Raw genomic sequence first — 20486 nt, 5'->3', positions numbered from 1 at the left:
TCTTGCCTCCCGTCTTGCCTCCCCCCTAGAGCACGGCGGAACAAGGCGTTCAGTTGGAACAGAATGAGACTTGTCTGCGAGACAGCTAGTATTTATACAGTGCGAGAGACACACAGCCTTCCTCTTAGCAGCCAATCACTCGTCATGGCACAACACAAGGAAGACAGCGATGGCACTGTTGGGGAGAACTAGGAGAAGAGATTCAAGGAAGTTCAACCGCTGATAGACAGACGGCCACACACACAGAGAGACAAGAGAATACGCAAACACCAACACACAAAGCGATTGTTATGTCACACTTAAAGGGAACCAACATTCTTATGCGGGAACATAGACCCCTGAAGCTTTGCCAGAATGTGAGAACTCAGCTACACAACAAATCACGAACAACAGAAATCACATCTCGCCACATCTCGACAAAATCCAACACGCTAATCTATGTTCCAGCCAACCACTCAGCAACATGCCAGTATTCCCCCTACTCTGACAGACAGTTAGGCTATGGCTCAGTACTCACTGCTTTGGACATGAACAGTGCTGGTGGAGTTGGAGTTCCCCAGAAGGTTCTCTGCCACACACGTGTAATTCCCAGAATCCTCCAGCTTGGCTCTGCTGATCTGGACCCTGGAGTTCTTCCTGTGGCAGAGGGGAACACAAACAGCTTAGTCGGGGGAACCAAAATGACATGGAAACATAACCCGTGGCTGGGGACAGGGATATAGAAAGACAACACAACAGGGCTAGAGGCGCCTAGCCTAGCAACAGGAATGGGGCGTCGCCGTACAAGCCAGATTTGAATGGGATAGAAGCCAGTGAGATGCAGTTACTTTCAGCAGGGTAGAATCGGACAGTTATCAGTGTGTTATAAAAGGGATCCTTGGTTTTACGATACCTGCTCCCTGTACCAGAAATAAGCACTCACACACCCTCAAAGTGAAGTGATTGTTAAAACACATAGCTGAGAGAAGCTATGGACACAGGAGTAATTGAGGCTATAGGAACGTAAAGATTTGCGATATGGAACACGGTGTGTGGAATCTAGGGCCCCGGGCTATTCATCAACCCAGTAACCAACTTTGATTTTAAAAAGCACCCCCTAGTCTTGAAAACACTTCTATGCCGCAAAGTATACTTTCTGTTATTTCACCAATTAAGGCATTTGCTCATAACCCCCTGGCATAGCACATTATCATCTCATAAATAATGTTGAAGTCTCTAACGTTGATGTTTCACTTTCTAAAATGCATTTCATCCTTTGGGTCAGCTGGTAAAAGCATTAGGAGAAAACTACTGAAGGAGGAATCACTGCCACTTGTGAGATTTGTCTGTTTTGTTGATAGTACCACATGCTAAATGTGTTAGGAGCTTCAAGGGATTGTAGATGTACTCACTGGCTGGACTTTATTTTGACCTCTCTGCTTTTCTTGAGCTCACTGCCATCTTTGAACCATTTGTAGGTAGGGCTGGGGTTCCCTGTAGCCTCACATTTGACCGTGAGCCTGCTTCCCTCGTCCACCATCAGTGGGTTCCTCATTCGCTTTAACTTTGGGGCAATAGCTAGAAAAGAGACAGAGAAAAATTTGTTAAAATTTATACATTTTGCTACTGATTTGGTGTTCCCTATTGAAATGGGTTTAAGGAGAGAGAGAGAGAGACAAAAAAAGGCACAAAGACAAACATGTCAGGTCACCAAGTGCTCAGCGGTTCACCAACACTCTCGTATGGCCAGATGAGGTCACCAGAGCCACTGCCAGCTAAGCCTCTCTCATGCCTAGACAAAGTCAGTATCGCTGTCAAACAGGGTAAATTTTACACCGTCTTCAATCACAGAGGAGCTAGTTTCAAGTATTCACAGCAGAACCAAAACACCAACAACAACAACAAGCTATTCGGAATGATATGCTCCAACGAACACAACAATAAATAACAGGACAGAGATGAACCGTTCCCAGCAGGCTCTCAGAATTTCACAATTGCGCTCAGAAAAAGAAATGCAAGAACCAGTAACCGCTGCTAAGGCCGCTACGACCATTAAACCATGATCTATTTCTTTCTCTCTACCTCTCATCTATATTGTGACATTTTTGTCGGCCATAGATTGACAGAGATAGTATTACCAACGACGTAGCTAGCTAGATGTGCACTCATGGAGGAGATGCCACCAAAGTTCTTAAATGAACTAGTATACACAACGGGGATAAAGTATAAAACTGTCACACACACGTTTGTTAACTACCTTTTTATCAGGACAGAATGACCATTTTACTTATCTTATGTCCATCTCAGCTTAGACAGAAGTTGTTCTGTTAGCTACCTTCTATCACTGGAATGACCTCTGTTCTCCACTGCGCTACAGTAACCAACGTTGATTTAAAAGGCTAGGGAGCGAACGAAGCCGAGATAGCTGATGAATGCACAACACATGTCCAGGGTTAAACCATAGATCACATTGTCACGGCCTGTCATTTAGTGACCAGAGACGATTGCACGTGTGCAGCAAGACCGATGCTTGGAGGGTAAGTTAGCTAGCGGCATTTCCATCTTTAAAAAAAAAGGACCAGTTCAAATAGGGTGTCAAATGAAAGCAAAGAGTTGATATTTACAACAAAAAAAGGCATATATACATTTGAAGCATTTTCCATCATAACATTTTTAAATAAGCAAAGGCTTTGGTATCTGGTCAAACAGATGGAAAAGGGGTCGTAGACAACATCTACCAGAAAAAGTATTTAAAAAATAAAAAAGACCCCAGCGAACTTATATCAACACATATTCATTTTGGGAGTAATGTTTTTCCCTTCTATAAGTTTTAGAAACATTGTCTTGTGCCTTCAAATTCCGTTACCACGAACCCACATATCTTTAAAGATATTTTCTTATTTATTTTCCTCATGAGGACATTGAAAGTTCACAGAAGGAACAAGTAAAGGTAAACCTATCAATTAGTTAGTGTTTTTGCTGATATCAAGTTTGTTTATGAATTATTAAGTAATTAAAACTCGTAATTCTGTTACCAAATCTGCAATGGAATTAGACATAGTAGTTACAAACCACAGTTGGGCCAACTACAGTCCTCCCTTCCACTGGCATACTGTTATATGCTCATAACCGTTTTATTTCTGAAAACAGTCTGGACAAACCCTCACTCTCCCTCTCTCGCTCTTCTCTCTCTACAGTTAATGTCACCTCTCCTGGCTCTTTCTCACACATACAACCCACCCTCTTTCCGTTTACCCTAACAAGCAGCCTTACCCACTGAATACCGAGATTACATATCCATTGAAAAAGTAGTTGAAATTTGGTTCAAAAGTAGTTGAAATTTGGTAATTCCGCCCTGGCCGGGACCAAATCTTAACCAATCATAGAGGTCTGTGTTTCACAAGTTGAGACAGTACAGTAGAGAACAGTACATAGAGCACAAGTCCAAACTTCTGAAACATAAGACGTCTATGGAATGGTTCCGATTTGTTGTGGTCCGGACCAAACAAATGTGGTCTTGTTTGGGGGCGGAGCTCATTACAATAATAGCCCGTGTGTAGAATAATACCCAAATATGCAAAAGAAGGATATTGCATATTTCTACCTTTGTGTACCTATTCAGGATACAACACCACAAAGAGAATGATATTAATTTCTATAATTATGCATTTCTATATAGGACAGATCAGGGACCCATGATGTAATTCCGTTACCGGACGTAAATCCCACTGTAGTTAAATAAGCAAAATCTTTTTTTTTCTTTTTTTCCCAAACTCAAGGTGTCATGTCATAGCTGACACCTCCATTCTTTCTGTAGACATCTTTGAATCTTAAGCAGATATTTAACTTTGGAGTTCTGGGAAAATGTGGATGCGAAATAACTGAGGGAGATTTTACAGTAATTCTGTTGCCAAATTTTGCATCTGCACTGTTCTTCCAGTAAATGTGTTTTTGTGTAAAATGTTCAGTGTAAATTGTTCAAAGTAGTCCTTGTGCATAGGGTTGTATGGTTTGTTAAACTTTGAAGTCAACGGTTTTTGATTGGCATGCATTTTAAAGTAAAAAATCTGAGTCAAAGCGTAATTCCGTTACCATGGAATTACCACAAGCTAGACAACAGGGTCAGCCCAGCTCTGGGAGGATGGATGGATGGGTAGAGGGAGGGAGGGAGGATGGGCTGTACAGTTGGCGGTCTTCTCCCTCCCTATGGTCTCTGGCCTGCTCTGCTGTCACAGCTGACAGCTGCACTCATGTTCGTTGAGGACTGGGATTCCCCCAGGGTACAGAAGAGAGAGGTGAACAGGGGTGAAGGGGACGGGCTTCTCAAGTTGAGGTTGCGGTCTTTCTCATTCCCTCTCGCTCATTCTCCCGCCTTCTCTTTCAGACACATTATCACAGTAAGTCATCATGACGTGCCTCAATCTCTGACTCTTGTGAAGATATGCTGTTTATGCAGGAGGGAAATTGGAACACAATTGGAGGTGTATTTAGAGCCAGTTGTAGCTACAGTATGTTTAGCAGGACATCCATCATTGTACAGCTAGGTATATAACTGACAGGCATTGATTCTGGTGGTATTGGTAGGCATGGATAAGTATCTGGAAATGTTGGCTAGGATCGTGGTAAGTATCTCAAATACAACCCATCATGGTAATTGGTGAATTGAGTCTAGCTAGCTATAATTCCAATGGTTTGGCTGGTAATAGGAAAAGAAGAGCAATTTTTACATGGCTAATTTATTGTTAAAAAGGAAACTCATTCAATATATTCTGACAAAGTGGCCAGGGAAAAAGAGCAGTGGTGTAAAGTACTTAAGTAAAAAATACTTTAAAGTACTACTTAAGTAGTGTTTTGGGGTATCTGTACTTTTACTTCACTACATTTCTAAAGAAAACAATGTACTTTTAACTCAATATATTTCCCTGACACAGAAAATAACTCTTTACATTTTGAATGCTTAGCAAGACAACATCACTGGTCAACCCTACTGCTTCTGATCTGACTCACTAAACACAAATTACTTGTTTGTAATTTTTTGTTTGTTTGTTTGTTTGTAATGTGTTGAGTGTGCCCTTGGCTATCCCTAAATTTGAAAAGAAAAACTAGGAAAATCGTACCGTTTGCTTAATATAAGGAATTTGAAATGATGTATACTTGAGCAATTACATTTACTTTTGATACTTAAGTATATTTAAAACCAAATACTTACACTTTTACACAAGTTACTTTCACTTTTACTTGAGTCATTTTCTATTAAGGTATCTTTACTTTGACTCAAGTATGACGAGAGATTACGAATATTATGGACAAGTTGGAATTGACCTACATGGAAAACGAAAGGCATAGAAACCGTAAATGACGTGGTAATAAGTAATACATGAATGTCCATGACAGAATTTTAAATGAATTTTAGACTGACCAATGTAGATATTTTCAAATACATGCAACTTAAAATGTTCATATCAAGACCATTTCTATTTGAAATCTTTTGGACAGCAGACCAATCTCCAGGGAACACTTTTTGAGTCTGAAAAGGAAGTTCATATGATAGGCAAGATGCACTACATGGCCAAAAGTATGTGGATACCCCTTCAAATTAGTGGATTTGGCTATACATAAAATCAAGCACCCAGCCATGCAGTCTCCATTGACAAACATTGGCAGTGCTAAAGAGCTCAGTGACTTTCAACGTGGCACCGTCATAGGATGCCACCTTTCAAACAAGTCAGTTCGTCACATTTTTGCCCTGCTAGAGCTGCCCCAGTCAACTGTAAGTGCTGTTATTGTTAAGTGGAAAAGTCTAGGAGCAACAACGGCTCAACATTTACATTACATTCAGTCATCTAACAGACTCCCATCCAGAGCAACCCACAGGAGCAACCAGGGTCAAGCGCCGTGCCCCGACAGATCTCCCGCCAAGTCAAAACGGGGACCCGAACCAACAACCTATCGGCCACTGGCCCAAGCTTCCATTCTCCAAGTCACCAAACCTCCAAGACCCCCCCCCCCCCACACACACACAGTTCCCCCGTGTGCTGCCCCTCAACCATCCGAGATCCCCCCCCAACCCCCCAAAAAACCTCTCCATCCATTATTTTTTTAAATAAATTCCGCATTACATGTCACCAGTAGTACATTTACTGTTAATTCCTGTCATTTAGTTACATTAATTTCTGTTCATGAGTGGATCAATTAGGCCTACACAGTCAATTACCATTCTCGGTGTGGAAACATTGTTTACAGAGTTCACAACCTGCTACACAAACAAGTTCTGATTTATTTACGACCATCATTTAAATGTTTCCATTGTATTTTGCTTGGAGCGCTCCACGCAATGAGCATGTGTCTGCTTTCTGTACTCGATGGAGTGCGTGCCTGAGCACGCATAGAAGTAGACTAACTGCGCACAAATGTAGGAAAGTGCCCATTTGGGGATGTCTGATTTCTGATCTTCTTAATTAGCTTGTTTTTCTGCCATTTTTTTCTTCACCTCACACAAAGTCAATGAAGTCAGTATTTATTTTAAAATCCATTGCGACTGACATTAGTTCCTCACAGTATTTGAAAAATAGCTCCAAAACTCTCCCTCGATAATCACTAGGCCTCGGTGTGAAAGAGTAAAATGTCATGCTCTGAGGATCCCATATATCCAGTGGAAACGTCATAAAATACCTGAACACATTTCCCTTCGCGCAAAAACAGCTGTGTCTGTCCTGAGCTCACTGGCGTGGGAAACTCTGAGGGCCCGGAATAGGCTAGTTGATACAATGTTGCAAGTTCGTCAGCGACAGCTTCGGGCCTGACCTTCCTATATACAGTCATTGGGCCGGGCCCAGTTGATTTGAATGATTTGATACAATGTTGCGCTTCACTAGCGATAGCTCAAGTCAAGACAGATAGAAGGAGAGGCAGACAGGCACAGTAGAGAGATGAATGCGATTGAAATAACCTGAAATGGAAATGATAGGCCTACTGCTACATTGGCCTAAGCCATCTCTTAGTTCCAAGTGCTCATTTCTTTAGCCGCCAATGGCCCACTGTGAATCAATGTGTCCATATATCAGAGGCTGATGCTCTCGCTTTAGAGGAATCTAAAGTTTTATATTTTAACATTTTTCCATTCCGATTTATATTATTAAAAACATGTGACATTGATTTTGAGGAAAAAAATATATATATATTGAAATGAAACTGTCCCACGAAAACGTGCATATGAATATCATAACTGGCATGCAGATCAGTAGAAATGGTACTGTAGGATAAATTGTGAGTTTCCCCAAACGCTTCCAAGGAATAGAACGTTGTGAACAGAGCACACATTTCTTTGTACTGCATAATTACAATGTGTGTGTGTGTGTGTGTGTGAGAAAGAGAGATAACGAGAGGGGTGTTGTAACTAAGATTGTGCCTATTAAAACTGAGCACAAAGAGACAGCTATGCATTACAGCACCAGTAATTGTAAAGCACCACTCACTGGGCTGCGCCCAGCACCGTGTTGCTTGCTAGACTAGTGGGCTAGCACACCTACACCTAATTTTAGAATTGTAAACTAATAGAAAATAGAATTAGGAAACTATTTCGAGCACTTCTCCAGATCATTTGATATCCACCACATGGGGGAGAGGAGAGGGAGAGAGAGAGAGAGAGACCCGACTCAACTCCAACTAAACGGTCTGTTGTACAGCAGAGAGCGTGTCCAACTCCGAACCCACACAACTGAATAGATAAGAGCATATCATGAGCACACATCATCTGGCACCTGTATCATCCCGCGGCTACGTACTGGTGAACCAGCGTTTGAGTTGTGCGGTTGCAATATCAACAGTCCCTTATCTCTGGTATATCTTGGCGTGCATAATTTAAGAAAATTGTGTGCAGTGCAGTGGACAGATAATATGCACAATGTCTCAGGAAATACTTTCGGGGATGTCCATACTCAGTATAGAACACGGCCCCAACCGAGGCCCACAGGCCACAGTGAAAACATTTGCACACAAAAATGCAAGACGATGCAGTCGCATACTGTAACTGCTATAGCCCTCTAGGTAGAAAAAAAGAGAGAGAGACAAGCACAGACAAATCAACTTTTTCTAAGAGAAAGAAAGAGAAAAAAAAAGACCGACACAGGAAAGAAGAAGTGCAGCAAGCAATACTTCAGGAGAATTGATTGAAGATATTTTACGTGTAATTTTTAATGAAACATTTATAAACTCAGCAAAAAATAAATAAAAGTCCCCACTGTCAACTGCGTTTATTTTCAGGAAACTTTACATGTGTAAATATTTGTATGAACATAACCAGATTCAACAACTGAGACATAAACTGAACAAGTTCCACAGACATGTGACTAACAGAAATTGAATAATGTGTCCCTGAACAAAAGGGGAGGGGTCAAAATCAAAACTAACAGTCAGTATCTGGTGTGGCCACCAGCTGCATTAAGTACTGCAGTGCATCTCCTCATGGACTGCACCAGATTTTCCCGTTCTTGCTGTGAGACATTACCCCACTCTTCCACCAAGGCACCTGCAAGTTCCTGGACATATATAGGGGGAATGGCCCGATCCAACAGGTCCCAGACGTGCTCAATGGGACTGAGATCAGGGCTCTTTGCTGGCCATGGCAGAACACTGACATTCCTGTCTTGCAGGAAATCACGCACAGAATGAGCAGTAAGGCTGGTGGCATTGTCATGCTGGAGGGTCATGTCAGGATGAGCCTGCAGAAATGGTACCACATAAGGGAGGAGGATGTCTTCCCTGTAGCGCACAGCGTTGAGATTGCCTGCAATGACAACAAGCTCAGTCTGATGATGCTGTGACATACCGCCCCCAGACCATGACAGACCCTCCACCTCCAAATCGATCCCGCTCCAGAGTACAGGCCTCGGTGTAACGCTCATTCCTTTGACGATAAACACGAATCTGACCATCACCCCTGGTGAGAAAAAAAACGCGACTCGTCAGAGAAGAGCAACAGGCCTACAAGCCCTCAGTCCAGCCTCTCTCAGCCTATTGCGGACAGTCTGAGCACTGATGGAGGGAGTGTGCTTTCCTGGTGTAACTCGGGCAGTTGTTGTTGCTGTAGCTGTCCCTCAGGTGTGATGTTCGGGTGTATTGATCCTGTGCAAGTGTTGTTACACGTGGTCTGCCACTGCGAGGACAGTCAGCTGTCCGTCCTGTCTCCCTGTAGAGCTGTCCTACGTGTTATTTCATAGTTTGGACGTCTTCACTAGTATTCTACAATGTAAAAAATTGTACAAATAAAGAAAAATCCTGGAATGAGTAGGTCTGTCCAAACTTTTGACTGGTACTGTATATGTGTGTGTATATAATCATTTTACTACATGTACTCTATTTTACATGCGAGTGGAAATAGTTGTAAGTAGCATTACTGTTGTCCATTAGTTTATTTCAAATCAGGGGAGAGTGGTAAGGGTTGGTATTTTTTTATTTTTTAAATATACAATTACGGTATCCAATACAATCAAAAATACTAAATAAATAATAGGTAATTACTTCAATTAAAACTGAACATGTAGGTGCACCAAAATAAATCACCGGATGTCCTCATCTGGGAGGGATTGCCCCACTTCCCGACCTAGTAAAGAAGACAGGCTGTCTGTCCTAAAAACCTATATTGAGTGACTAATATTTCTTCAATATCCCTCTGTGGAAATTGCTAAGTGATATTGAGCTCTTCAGAATGTAGTGGGGTTTGATGGAATGTGTATTGCAGTAAGGCGAGTTCCCTTTTAAGGACTGCAGATAAGGATGGTCCACTACAACACAACACAGAGTACTAGTGTTCAGTGTGCTCGGACAGTCCACTTGTAATGTGCAGTAAGGAACGATTTGGTCTACGTTCAGACAGTCTACGCTTGATGTTCACTAACCCCTCAGTGTTCACTGAGTCATCCTTTGAATTTGGAACTAGCCTTGATAATTCTGCCAAGATATTGATAGTACTTTATACTCATGGTACGGACTATGCTCTCTAACCCCATACCTTTGTCAGAATGACTATGTACATTCTGAAGGACTACAGATACAGTACAAGCTTGATTCTCTCTAGTACAGTATGGAGTAACAGCAGAATAGCTTGGCTGCATCCTACAGGGAAGAGAGGGGAGCTGCTCTGTCCTATGTAGGCTACATGTCCTATGACAGTCAGACCCTACACCCTGCCTGGCTCTGAGATCTCTATGCGGAGCCAGCGGTCATCCTGCACAGTCCAGACATGATGCACAAGGAGTCGGTGAGCCAAGTAAAGCCCCCCCAGTCAAACCCTCCACTAACCCGGACAACGCTGAGCCGCCATATGGGACTACCGGTTGGTTTTGACACAGCCTGGGATCGAACCCCAGGCTTTAGTGAAACCGCAACATTGCGATGCAGTGCCTTATACCGCTGCAATGCAGTGCCTTAGACCACTGCGCCACTCGGGAGGCCCTGATCAGCAGTATTTCAAACTCCAAATGATACTGATCGTTCTGGCATCATCTTTGCATTATTGCTGTCAAAATGTCACCCTTGTTTAGTTTTTTTACAGGTTTCCTTATAATGCTTGGATCAAGTGGTTCTTTCCAATTCCTTACTGAATGCAGTTCTTGTAAGTTGTTCTGAATATGGTAGATGATATTAGAGAATGAGAAAGCAAGGTTACCTAAGGAATAGTGTGTAGAAATACAACATGATGGAACATTATTGTTCGGATCCCAGGGTAGAACCTGTTCTTGTGGGTTAGCCTATGTGGTGTCAGCTCTATAAATCTGGATGAACTAACAGCTAATCAAAAGGTCCAGGTTGCACCATCTCGCTAATCTGATTTCACTGACAAAAATGGAATATATCACTTTAAGCAGATACCATAATGCTTTTGGCGTCAATCTTTAGGAACACTAGTTGCAGTGCATTCAGAAAGTATTCAGATCCCTTGACCTTTTACACATTTTGTTACGTTGCTGCCTTATTCTGAAATCTACACACAATACCCCCATAATAATAAAGCGAAAACTGGTTTTTAGAAATGTTTGCAAATGTATTCAAAATATAAACAGAAATACCTTATTTTCACAAGTATTAAGACCCTTTGTTATGAGACTCGTAATTGAGCTCAGGTGCATCCTGTTTCCATTGATCGTCCTTGAGATGTTTCTACCACTTGGAGTTCACATGTCATGTCTAATCAATTGAATTTAGCACATGTCTATATATGGTCCTACAGTTGGCAGTGTATGTCAGAGAAAAGAAACCAAGCCATGAGGTCGAAGGAATTGTCCGTAGAGCGCCGAGATAAGGATTGTGTCGAGGCACAGATCTGGGGGAAGGGTACCAAAAAAATATCTTTAGCATTGAAGGTCCCCAAGAACACAGTGGCCTCTATCATTCTTAAAATGAAAGAAGTTTAGAACTTCCTCGAACTGGCTGCCCGGACAAAATTAGCAATCGGGGGAGAAGGGCCTTAGTCAGGGTGGTGACCAAGAACCTGATGGTCATTCTGACAGAGCTCCAGAGTTCCTCTGTGGAGATGGGAGAACCTTCCAGAAGGAAAACAATCTCTGCAGCACTCCACCAGTCAGGCCTTTATTGTAGAGTGGACAGACGGAAACCACTCAGTAAAAGGCACATGACAGCCCGTTCAAAGTTTACCAAAAAGCACCTAAAGGCCTCTGACCATTAGATACAAGATTCAATGATCAGATGAAACCAAGATTGAACTCTTAGGCCTGAATGCCAAGCATCACGTCCGGAGGAAACCAGGCACCATCCCTATGGTGAAGCATGGTGGTGGCAGCATCATGCTGTGGGGACGTTTTTCAGAGGCAGGGACTGGGAGACAAGTCAGGATCGAGGGAAAGATGAACGGAGCAAAGTACAGAGAGATCCTTGATGAAAACCTGCTCCAGAGCACTCAGGACCTCAGACTGGGGCGAAGGTTCACCTTCCAACAGGACAACGACCCGAAGCACACAGCCAAGACAATGCAGGAGTGGCTTCGGGACAAGTCTCTGAATGTCCTTGAGTGGCACAGCCAGAGCCCAGACTTGAACCCGATCGAACATCTCTGGAGAGACTGGAAAATAGCTGTGCAGCATCCAACCTGACAGAGCTAGAGAGGGTCTGGGAGAAACTCCCCAAATACAGGTGCGCCAAGCTTGTAGAGTCATACCCAGAAGACTCCAGGCTGTAATTGCTGCCAAAGGCGCTTCAACAAAGTACTGAGTAAAGGGCCTGAATGCTTATGTAAATGTGATTTTACATTTATTTTATTTGTATAACTTTGCAAATATTTCTAAAAAAAACTGTTTTTTTTTGTCATTGTGGGGTATTGTCTGTAGATTGATGAGAAGAAAAAAAAAAATTTTTAGAATAAGGCTGTAATGTAACATTTGGAAAAAGTCAAGTGGTCTGAATACTTTCCGTATGCACTTTATATACAAATCTATACAATGGGCCATCAATACAATTTGCCCAATTTTGTAAGCACCATTCTACCCTGACATTCTCAGAAGTTCTCCTAATACAATGCTGATTGGAGCACCTGTGTACATACCAAGTTTTGCAGGGAGTGGCTAAGGGTTTAGTACGTCGAACTGAAATTATTTTTATCCCTAAATTATCTGAGCCATTTCAAGATGAGCTGTCAGTGCCATCTGCACTTGCTGGAATCAAACAAGGGAATGTCTAAATCAGAACAAAGACCATGCATCATAGATCAATAGGACACATGTTATTTTTAGTCCAACTCCAGCTGTACACATCTCTCACAAGCCTTGTTAGAAAACACTTAGAGGAGACAGAGCCTCAGAACTGTCAACAACTTCCTGTTAGGTTAAAAAAGGAGGGCTAATGATCATTCTCACTGCAGGGGGTAAACTCACACACACACACACACACACACACACACACAGAGAGAGAGTGAGCTATCGCAGCCAGCCAGATGAGGCAGAGGGAGATAGGAGCTCATCCTCGGGTTTTAACCTCAAGGTTCTTTGTTTCTGCAATGGCGACAGAGTTGGCGGAAAGCTATGGGGATCTCCAGCCAACTTTGTTAGTTATGTAATGTCCTCAGACTAATCCTTGACTGAAAGCATCTCAGTCTCTTACTGCTGTAGGCTCCATGTATCCTTGTGATTCCGATAACAAGATAAACCAACCACAATACAAAATAAACAACCCCAGCCGACAAACAGTAAGGAATCTTCACCTATGACAAGATTACCAACAGCGTACTCCTTGTACCCTGCTCTTCTCATTAGGTCTGGTTCAGCACATAGTTTTGTAAAGGATGAGCATTGAGGAAATTAATGTTAAAATCGAGACTTGTATAGAAAACAGTCTAGAGGAGAATACTGTGCTTGATTTACATATATCCGCTTCTACTACCCAATTCAGAGGAGCACATAGCCTGAGGAAAGCCTAATAAGCCATATTCCCAGGCTCTGGGTGTCAGTCAGTACGATAGAATGTCCCGATACCGATACAGAGGTCTGCCCTTGCTACCAGCTAACAACAAACGTTCCCATAACTTTAGAGTCTCATTAGGTCATTACCTAACGTTTTCAGAGAAATGTTCCAGTGATGCGCAGGGACTGTTTCCAAGAGACCCTTTCATTAATGTCAAATGAAACACGGTTGCCATGTTCTCAAAATGTAAGATATTAATGTTCTAGAAACATTCCATGGGAACGTTGCAAGAACATTCCTGTGCATCTGTCGTCATGACGTCGCCTGATGGTCCCAAAGAAACGTTTCCCCCCCAAAAAAAATATATTGTTTCATTACACATCACTCCTTGTTACTGTGGCAGAGCCCATCAAGGCTGTGATTGGTGAACCACTGAGCCATTCACAGTTCTTTGTTGGCAAGGTTAGGGACACACAGAATGCTTTTAACAGTGTCTTCAATTTACATATTTGACACACATGACTACAATGAACATGTTCATTTATATACAGTAATTATTAGTCAACTGCAAGTATGTCCTCCCCTGGGATTTGAACTCACAACCTCTTGGTTCACAGCATTCCTATTTTTCTGCTACACCATCATGTCTGTGTCAGTTTCTGACTATTCTCTCATCATTGGTTTGATTGACTTATTTCTGCAATTTTAGGGCTTTTTGTATAGTTGTCTAATGTTGGTGGGGGCATATCATTTTGAGTTAATGTTACTCCTGAATAAAGAAATACATTCTTGAGTACTTTTACCAGAGCTGAGAAAGTGCATTCCCCCTACTGCTTACACCTATCCAGTTATTTCAGATCTACACAAGTGCACGGGAAGAAGGGCTTAGGGTTTGTGTCTGGACAGGGCCTATACTGGCCTAATAAGCACATGTCTTAGGGATAACCCTTATTGGGACAGTGGTTAGGGCATTAGTCATCGGTGCTGGTGGCCTGGGTTTGAGACCTCCTCGGGGAGTCATACTTTATTTTGCTAAGAATGCGAGAGCAGTATGTTAATGTCATTATTTGGCAATCTTTACAACACCCCTAACTTACCTAATTAAAATAAGTCCCTTGTCGAAAGATGAGAATGAGTAGGATTACCCTTTCAGCACAAACGATGACCACATCCACATCCACTACCGCTCATAAATGATCAGTTTTCATTTATTCTACATAGCTGAGCATCTGTCCATCCGTCTTCTTGAAATGCACCTTGAAGTAAATCTCGGCTGTGTTAAAAGTACACACTCATGATCATTGATCATAGTGCTTCAGGAGTGACATTAAAACTGGGTAAAATGATCCACCAACATTGGACAGAAAGACTTTAAATGGCTGAAAAGGATGTGTGGCATCCTGTTCTCTTTCATGTCAACATAAAGCAGATAAAACTGCCTGAACATTTTCAGGAGAAAAAAAAGAAAAAAAAAGTGAGTCAAACACCCCAAAGCCATACAGCATGAAGCAGGAAGACTTGGATAAACTACAGCCGTGTGTAGAAGAAATGTAGAGTCACAGGCAGTACAGTACAACAGATACGAAAAGTGAGGTGGCACAAACTGAAGAAACAGTGTGCTACTTGGAAGCTTAACATAATCGTTTTCCCTCCCCTAAGAGTCTTCAAATGCAGGCTCTCTTTGAGGTGCTGTTTTAATGTTTTTTCCCCCTCCAGACAAAGCACTGCAGATTATCATCAGGTTCACTATAACACCACGCTACTCTCTGAGTCAATAGCCACATTGTCTGACTGGTGACCAGAGAGATAAGACAGGAACACCACACGCACACAGATAAATGGGCTGTAATAATAATAATTGTTATTATGCAGTAAAACAACAGGCTGACTGACCCATCAAACGGAGAGAAAAAAAACCCCCAGCAGTTTCATAATGGACCTGTGAAATGAGGAACTGTGTTTACCTAAGGGCAATTTTAAATTAGCAGAAGAAATCAAATCAAATGTTACTTGTCACATGCGTCGTAAACAACAGGCTAACAGTGAAATGCTTAGGGCAGAGCCGTACGAAAGTAACACGGGGTGAAAGTAAGATGGCCATTTTCTCAGATAACACAGAAGCTAGAACGACGTAGTAAAGTCAGCACTTTCATAAGGTGGAGGACGAGCTCCCTGCAAAGAAACAGCCCAGTCTGATCATGTTTCGCAAAATTTGGTTTTGAGCGATGGACGTAAAAATAAAATAAAAAATGACCCGGAAGTGTTCTTCAGTTGTAAAGTTGAGTTTAGTCGTTCAAGGTTCCAAACGTATGCATTTTCTTATCCTATCTAGTGACTAAATGACAGCATAGGTTTAAAGTATCATGCTAGCTAGTCTTAGGTGTTAGCCTGGGAGAAGTTACAGGAGAGACAAAAGTAAGACAATGTAAACTGATGACCTGGAATAAAATAAAGTCAATGTTTAAGCACTGGCCACTGTATCTAGTTCATATTGCTTTTATGTTCGCAAATATCAACAAAGGACCGAATGTTACAAAATTAAACATGACCTCGTTGAAATTATGTCTTAATCAATCGACTTGATGGATCAGATTCTCACAAGCTTTTATCGACAGGTTAGTGGTTAAAAATATTTTGGGGATTCTGGGGGTCAATTACGTTATGTCAACCCATGGAAATGTGGTAAGCAAGATGAATTTGCCGTTGGGAAGAGAATAAAGACGTTTATTCTATCAAGATTGGTAGGGCTAAGCATGAATAGTCATTAAAAATTGTGGAAAACATCTCCCACTACGTCCCCATTTAACGTGAGATGAGAAAATGGTTTAATATAGTGTGATCCATTTTAGTTTGATTAATGTTGTAAGGCAAAATATTGTGGTTGAGCAACATTGCGATGTTGACGCATAGTTCATTTTCATACATTTCAAACCTATAGCACTAATTATTCAAATAGACAGAAACATTCAATTATGGCTGATAGTACATGACTTGCCTAGTTAAATAAAATTTGAAAAAAAAAATACATTTGTTTTAAGCAAAGAGCATTACAAACTAGAAACATTAAGTTAAGGCCGCCCTAACGCAGGTACAAAAGTAAGATTGTGGTCGTTCTGTGCTCTGGTCTATCACCATAGAATTGAAATGACATTTACTAATAACAGAGGAGTTGTTTGTCATAGAATATGGTGTCTCAAGCTCTATCGATCTCTTGAGTAATTAGGAAAAAAACTAAAAAAAACTTACTTTTGTCCTGGTTCTCCCCTACTCATTCCTAACGATGCAGAGAGAAAATCAGAGAATGAATAACACGAGGAATGAATAGAGAATCAGTAGTGATAACTTGGCGTTATACAGTACACGGGTCAATCAGCCATAGTTAGTTAAATCTACTGTCTTTGAAAAAAAGGATAGTGTCATGGAGTCCACATAACACCAGGTGAGGATGCCAGATTAAAGGAAAGCTGCCTGCAGGTAAGGGAGAGGACATACGGACGTGCCTGGTGCCCAAATTGATGACGTATGTCGCGCAATGAGAGTCGAGTGTGGAGACGAATGGTCAGTCATCCTGATGAGCCCTTCCCAGCTAGCTAGTTTATATGCTGGGCTGGCTAGCTGGCAACAACAACAGCATGGCCCTGGTTAAAACTTGGGAAAGAAAGTTGTGTTCATTTTGAAGGGCGAGGGAGAAGTAACTTGTAGTATTGGTTACCATCTGGATGTCACCGTGACATGCCAATTAGCTGAAGTAACAAGCCGGTGTTAATGACCAGTGCAACGGTGTTGGGGGGTGCTTTGCTGACGTGAGTTGCATCCCACCGGGCTATTACATCTCGCAGGCGGTATCTAACGTGGCCAATTTGTTCATTTTATTTAGAGTAGGATAGCAGCCTGCATGGGAAATATCGTGTAATATTGGTAGTAACCATCTGGATGTCACCGTGATACAGTCTACACTGCTCAATGGGGAGAGTTTGCGCTGCAAGCTGGGAACACAACACAGGGCACGGTGTCCTTCACTCCCGCTTGCAGCAGCAAGGAGAGGAAAGTAGCTAGGATAGTGTCGCCAATATCAGGCCAGAGAGACAGCTAAAGCACATGTATTGTAGGCTAGTGATTTGTACAACTAAGTCATTAACGTCTACATTTCCGTAAAATATAATAATTACTCTGATAGAAACGGAATGATTCTGAACACTCCAAAGAAATGTCTAACAGAAGTTTCTAGCTACAATGACACACTGGCTAGCTGGGAAGGGCTCATCAGGACGACTGACTGAACCAAATCCGTTCGTCTCCCCTCGACTATCGCTGCGCGACATATGTCATCAATTTGATATGTCATCAATTTGGGCACCAGGCGTGTCAGCTAAATTCTGGACCTGATTGTGCCACCCCTCTCTCATAACTAACTACAAACAAAAGTATGGCCCTTCCCTTAATTGTTTTTAACAGCTTTCAGGCAAATTTAATGTCAAGAATATTTAGTATTCTAGAGACTTTGGTTAATAACCAAGATCTGAGAAACAGATTAGGAAACAATGGAATAATCAGCACATTAAAATAGTAGAGGAATGGAAGCTCCAGCGCCCAGTTTTACAGGGGACAAGGCTGTGAGCGCTCAGCCATGGTGGTGTGACTGCTGCCAGGGGAATCCAGAGGGAGAAACCTAAGTACGGGCCTGGGTGGGTGAGTGACTGGGTGGGTGGGGGTAGTGAAAGACAATACAATACAGTGCCTTGTCTGTGTGACCTGATATTTCTGCGATTTCAAAGGTCTCTGATTGAGTGTCTCTCTGGGGGCCTGGCATTTCAGACACCCTAGTGAAGGCAGACTGAGGGACGCAGGCCCCTGGAGAGGGTTCACAGGCTGGGTTACTCACAGTCACAGACGCTTTAGCTTTGGCTGAAAACCTCCCACTATGATACAGAGGTATAAAAAAAATGCTTCCAGTCCAGTATTTAATTCATGGTTAAACCTGCCACGTGAGACTGTGTGTTGACCCAAATATCCAAGACCTGACAGGTCTGGGTCCAAATTGTCTCTCAAACCCAGGTCAGGTCCTGTTTGATGGAAATTGGGTCTCGGGTCTATGTAACTACAGTTGATAGACCCGAATGGCCCTGACCACAGCTCTGCATAGCCTATAGCATATTTATTTTACGCTAATAAGGTGAATTTATTGAATTATAGAAGGCCTAGCCAACAGATAAATACCTATTTGTAAACCAGAAGAGCAACTTGGCTGATTAACATTATTGAACATTATTTCACTCCTGTCCAATCGGGTCTGGTCTAAACCCGGACCTGTTAGGGTCGGGTCTAAGTCTGGTTGTCATCGGTTACAGGTCTGATTGTTCTCGGGTCCATTCGTGTCAGGTCCCACTTTAAAAAAAATAAAGTTCTGGTCTTTTCGGTTCTGGATCTGATTGTCCTCTGGTCTGTTTAGGTCCGGATCCAACTTCTTGGACCGGAGAAGACCTCTAATGTGGTATCTAAAGAGAATGTTGAATCACTCCTTTAGTGTGGGACATAGTTTAAGTGGAGTGGGACTGAGATTGGGGCAGGCATTACCTGCTAACCGTGTGTCAAACTGCAGGGGCGTGTTGCAGCTTGCAGCAGCAACCAGTGAGAGAGCACATTGCTGCGTTTGTGACTCAGAGGACAGCAGCTGCAGTGCAATTCAAATGGCAGAGGGTTTTCCTGCGAGACACGAGAGAACCACTTGACAAGGGAAACACTGCCGCTAGGAACTAAAGCTGAGAGACGGTGGACGGCCCTGGGCGTGTTCTGTTGGTCCACTGTGAGGAATAGGGTTACTGTGTAATACTGTACCTCACTATACACCGTGTGAGCCAAATGTTTTGCTTCGGAAACCGTGTTTTCCCACTCCCTTGAGGACATGGGAAAACTAAACGAAGCAATAGTTTCAGGCTGCTGTATGAGACACGTTTGCGAAAGTGAAATGTGAAGAAAACAATTGTTACGCGCTGCGGCCGCTGTCAAGATGTTCCCAAACCAGCTGTGTGTTGCAGTGGTGTTACCATGGTGTGCGCAGTGAGGTCCCCAGCTCATTGAGGGCTTTGATTTGGGCTCTCACGCCAAAGGCACATTCGACCACACCAACAGATGTGCCCCTGCATGTATGCTGCCCACATTAGGAACCACTTCAATGTGGCAAGCTATGACAAGACAAGGTGATACATTATTTCACAGGCCCTGCAGTCTCCCACCATTCCACCACACACACACACACACACCTCCAAATGTCCTCTCCATCGAGTCATTTTTACCTGTTGTTGGATCCAATTCGATCTCCTCTTTCTCTTTGCGCTCTCTCTCCTCTTTCCGTGCCCTTTTCCCCCCACTCTTTTTCCCTTTCCTCTCCTTCTTCCTGCCCTCCGACATGCTGTCAGTTGAAAGTGTAAATCCTCTCAGGGAAAAAAAAAATCACTGACAAAAACAGGTAGTCCTGTGAGGAGCGTGTTACGCTAGACTCTAAGCTTGTCAGAGCGTCTCCCCTCCTATATAGACTTGCACCAATCACCCACAGTAGGGAAACACCTACTCACAGCAAAGCAAAGAGAGAGAGAGAGAGAATGAAAGAGACGACCGAATAGGGGGAGAGAAAAGTAAGGAGACCGCGCTAAGGAGAGAAAGGGGAGGGTAGTGATAGAGACCTAAGGGGTGAGCAGGGAGGCATTTCTCATTGCTGTATAGGCAATTAACTGTTCCCTGCCTAGAACTATCCGATAAACACAGCCTCTTCTAGGCCCTCATGCTGGAGCGGAGACCTGAGAGGTCCAATCCCAAATCAACCCCTTCCACTCTCGCCCCTCTGCCCTACACTTGCGTGTTCACACGCGTAGGGGCAAACTAGACCCTACGTTAGCCACTTCGACCATGCCAGCAACGCTGTCGGTTTCAGAGCGAAGTGGAATCACATAAGGCACCACATTATTGAGTTTGCGCAACAACAAAAAAATATGCAGAGGCGTGCCTAATGATATGCCACGTGCATTTGTTTATGTCTGATTTCGTCATTTGACACGTGTATAAGATGGCATGGGATTTGTTTATTTGAATGTCATGCTTGT

At 42.7% G+C, this 20486-nt stretch overlaps 1 protein-coding gene across 3 annotated transcripts in view; it reads right to left on the bottom strand.

Moving 5' to 3' along the window:
* LOC139418640 (pro-neuregulin-2, membrane-bound isoform-like) overlaps positions 1–20486 on the bottom strand; it is a 106358-nt gene that overhangs the window by 39872 nt on the left and 46000 nt on the right. For 2 of the 3 annotated variants that reach the window (XM_071168253.1, XM_071168254.1), the window contains exons 2-3: positions 1392–1557; positions 518–636 (exon numbers count right to left, since the gene is read on the bottom strand). In XM_071168253.1, coding sequence (XP_071024354.1) covers positions 518–636; positions 1392–1557 — 285 coding nt within the window. Of the gene's footprint in view, positions 1–517; positions 637–1391; positions 1558–19682; positions 19908–20486 lie in introns of those variants that run through there. The other variant, XM_071168252.1, reaches the window with a different exon arrangement.

Source organism: Oncorhynchus clarkii, chromosome 10 (genome assembly GCF_045791955.1).
Source record: "Oncorhynchus clarkii lewisi isolate Uvic-CL-2024 chromosome 10, UVic_Ocla_1.0, whole genome shotgun sequence".
In the NCBI taxonomy this organism is placed as follows: domain Eukaryota; kingdom Metazoa; phylum Chordata; class Actinopteri; order Salmoniformes; family Salmonidae; genus Oncorhynchus; species Oncorhynchus clarkii.
The sequence above is the reverse complement of the archived record's forward strand: the minus strand, read 5'-3'. Positions and strand labels throughout refer to the sequence as shown.